This window comes from Palaemon carinicauda, chromosome 28, assembly GCF_036898095.1.
Source record: "Palaemon carinicauda isolate YSFRI2023 chromosome 28, ASM3689809v2, whole genome shotgun sequence".
In the NCBI taxonomy this organism is placed as follows: domain Eukaryota; kingdom Metazoa; phylum Arthropoda; class Malacostraca; order Decapoda; family Palaemonidae; genus Palaemon; species Palaemon carinicauda.
The window spans coordinates 33,247,781-33,250,280 of record NC_090752.1 but is presented as its reverse complement, the minus strand read 5'-3'; the positions used below and the strand labels follow the sequence as shown (position 1 = coordinate 33,250,280).

The 2,500-nt window shown below is 42.2% G+C and overlaps 1 protein-coding gene across 4 annotated transcripts in view; it reads right to left on the bottom strand.

Annotated features, from left to right (window-relative positions):
- LOC137621490 (uncharacterized) overlaps nucleotides 1-2,500 on the bottom strand; it is a 124,174-nt gene that overhangs the window by 36,673 nt on the left and 85,001 nt on the right. For 3 of the 4 annotated variants that reach the window (XM_068351827.1, XM_068351828.1, XM_068351829.1), the window contains exon 2: nucleotides 1-2,064. This exon is cut by the window's left edge and continues 1,062 nt beyond it. The exons of the other annotated variant lie outside the window; for it this stretch is intronic. In XM_068351827.1, the coding sequence (XP_068207928.1) occupies nucleotides 1-2,064 (2,064 nt within the window). The remainder of the gene's footprint in view (nucleotides 2,065-2,500) is intronic. 4 annotated transcript variants of the gene reach the window in all.

The window sequence follows — 2,500 nt, the reverse complement described above, 5'->3', positions numbered from 1 at the left end:
ATCTGAAAGGTCTGATAAGCCCTCATCAACAGAGCCAGGCTTTGCTTTCATAGGGTCCTCGTATACATGGCCAGTTGATAGTTCATCCCAGCTCCTGCTAGTCCGCAAGGGAATCTGAGGAGAAGAATAAAGCTTACTACTGCCACTGCTTTCTGATAATAATGTTGAACTCTTACTATTATAATTAATACCTCGTTCTTGGGAATTTTTTATTTCTTCTTCTTCAAACTGTAAGCAAGCTGACGGAGAGGCATACATTCTGTTCCTAGGAAGCGTAGAGGAAAATGCATTGTTATTAACAAAGGGTTCCATGACACTTCTTGGAGCAAGTGGAAGAATATGTGCCCTTGGTATATCATCCCCAATGAGCCGATGAGTCGTTTGAGATCCTGTTAGTGGTCTCTGGCGATTATGATTCCAAACAAGCTGGAAATCTGATGTAACATAATCTAAGCTGCTGTGGTTTCTCTTTTCTTTGTGTGCATTACTTAATGATAAAGCAGCAATGGTTTGAGCATGTTCATTTTTGGGTCTTACAGGTTGTAAAGTGTAAACACCCATAGGATGAATCATCTTTATTTCGGTTGGATGAACAATCTCAACCGTCCTTTTCTGGCAACAAGATCTGAAAACACAACACTGATTAGGCCTATCTAAAGTGAGTGCAGCAGCTGAAACTAAAGTACTACAAACAACTAATTCTAATCCTCGGGAGATACTAATAGAAAACCACCACAACCAAATGTGACCTTCTGGAGATACTGGCATAAGAAGTGTATAGACATGAAGACCTGCAAGTAGCAGCTGGGTGAAGGCTGCTGTAAATACTAAGCGTGCGGGATAAGCCACGTTTGGGCAGTTCTCCTGACTGTTATTGACTCGAACATCTGTCATCTGAGAAGAATAATCTCTACTCTCCCGCCAAACTGCCCAGATACCTCCCATACCAACAGTACCTCCCCAAGCAGCAGTCACTGCTCGGGTAGTTGTCTTAATGGGGAGGTCTTCCTCTTCCTTGAGCAAAGCTGCTGCTAAAAGAGCAGCAGGAAGTGTAATTAGATGTACTGCTGTAACAAGAGCGAGGGCTAGGGCTAGATGGGGATGCCTTGGGTTTCGCCAAACCCTCAGCACAGCCACGAGCACAAGTGCAAGAGCTGCAGTTAGGCATGGCCATATCGATTCTTCAACAGGGGCCAAGAGAAACACCGGCAGTACATATCTTAAAGTGTGGGAATCATGAAGGGTATGAAGGCTGCGCAGGAAAGCAGTAAAAAATATCAGCAAGTGAAGTACGAGGTAGTGTGGTCGAGGCAACAAGTGTGAAGCAATAGCAAAGCGTGCCATAAGGAACAGCGTCACTATTGCTAACAAAGTAAATAAACCCACAGACATATACACTTGCACCCACCAAATAAAGCCAAGGTTCCATCGCAAGTCAGCTGAGCCCTGGTTACCATTCCCTCCTATGCCCTTGACTTCAACAACCCCAGTTTCATTTTCTGAACTACTCTTGGTATGATGATTAATCGAACTAGTGCCTTTTGGTGAGAGGGTGGACATGGAAACGATTGCACTATTCGTCTTGTCTTGAATACCTACATTTTTTTCTCCCTGGGCAGAAGTGATGCTACTATTTTTTCCTCTCTCGGGGTTAGGAGCAGATTCAGGGTTTAGTGGAAGATTTTTAACAGAGTATGAGTCTTCCACAGTGGCAGCTGTGGAGACGAAGGAGGACACAGTCGATATGCCTGAAGGGATGATAAAGACTGAGGGGATGGTTGAATTGGGGCGTCCCTGAGTTGGGGCGCCATAGGCCACACCTCTGAAAATGGCAGCGATTTCCTTTTCTCTGATGGCTGTTCCTCGTCTTGGTAGAGCCTCTGTCTCCCCAGCCTTTGTCATGAGGCGAAGCTGGGTTGCTCGGCTCTTGTCATTGTTCGTCCTTAGGGCCAGGCCGCCGGACCACACACATATGACGATAAGGATTATCCACAAAACCCATGGTTTCCCCATACCGTGTTCTTCATCCAAGGCTCGAAGAATCAAGTTGCCAGTGGACAAAACCTGCAAAGATATAGAAAAGATTAGAGGAGTGTCAGGTGAAATCAAACAAGACAAACAAAATTTTTCATGAAGAGCGAACTAGAGGAATTTTGTTTTGTTTACACTAGGCTTCATAAATCAAATATATACATACTGTTCATATATACTATAAGATATTGAATCATTCTTCCACCAAAGCAAAATATTGCTCAATTTAGAGATTATACAATATTCTTATAATACTAGTTATATCAGTTTCAATATATACTTTTAATCACATAAATCTATCCTTCAACACTTTTAAAGCAATAATTAATTTTACATCAAAGGAGAAATATAGCATTAATTTGCTATACATGATTCTAATTTCAAAGCTATGCTATTAACTTTCAGGAACAATAGCTATACTTGTAAATATTTCTTCCGATAGAAAGATAATGTAAAGAGAGAGAGAGAG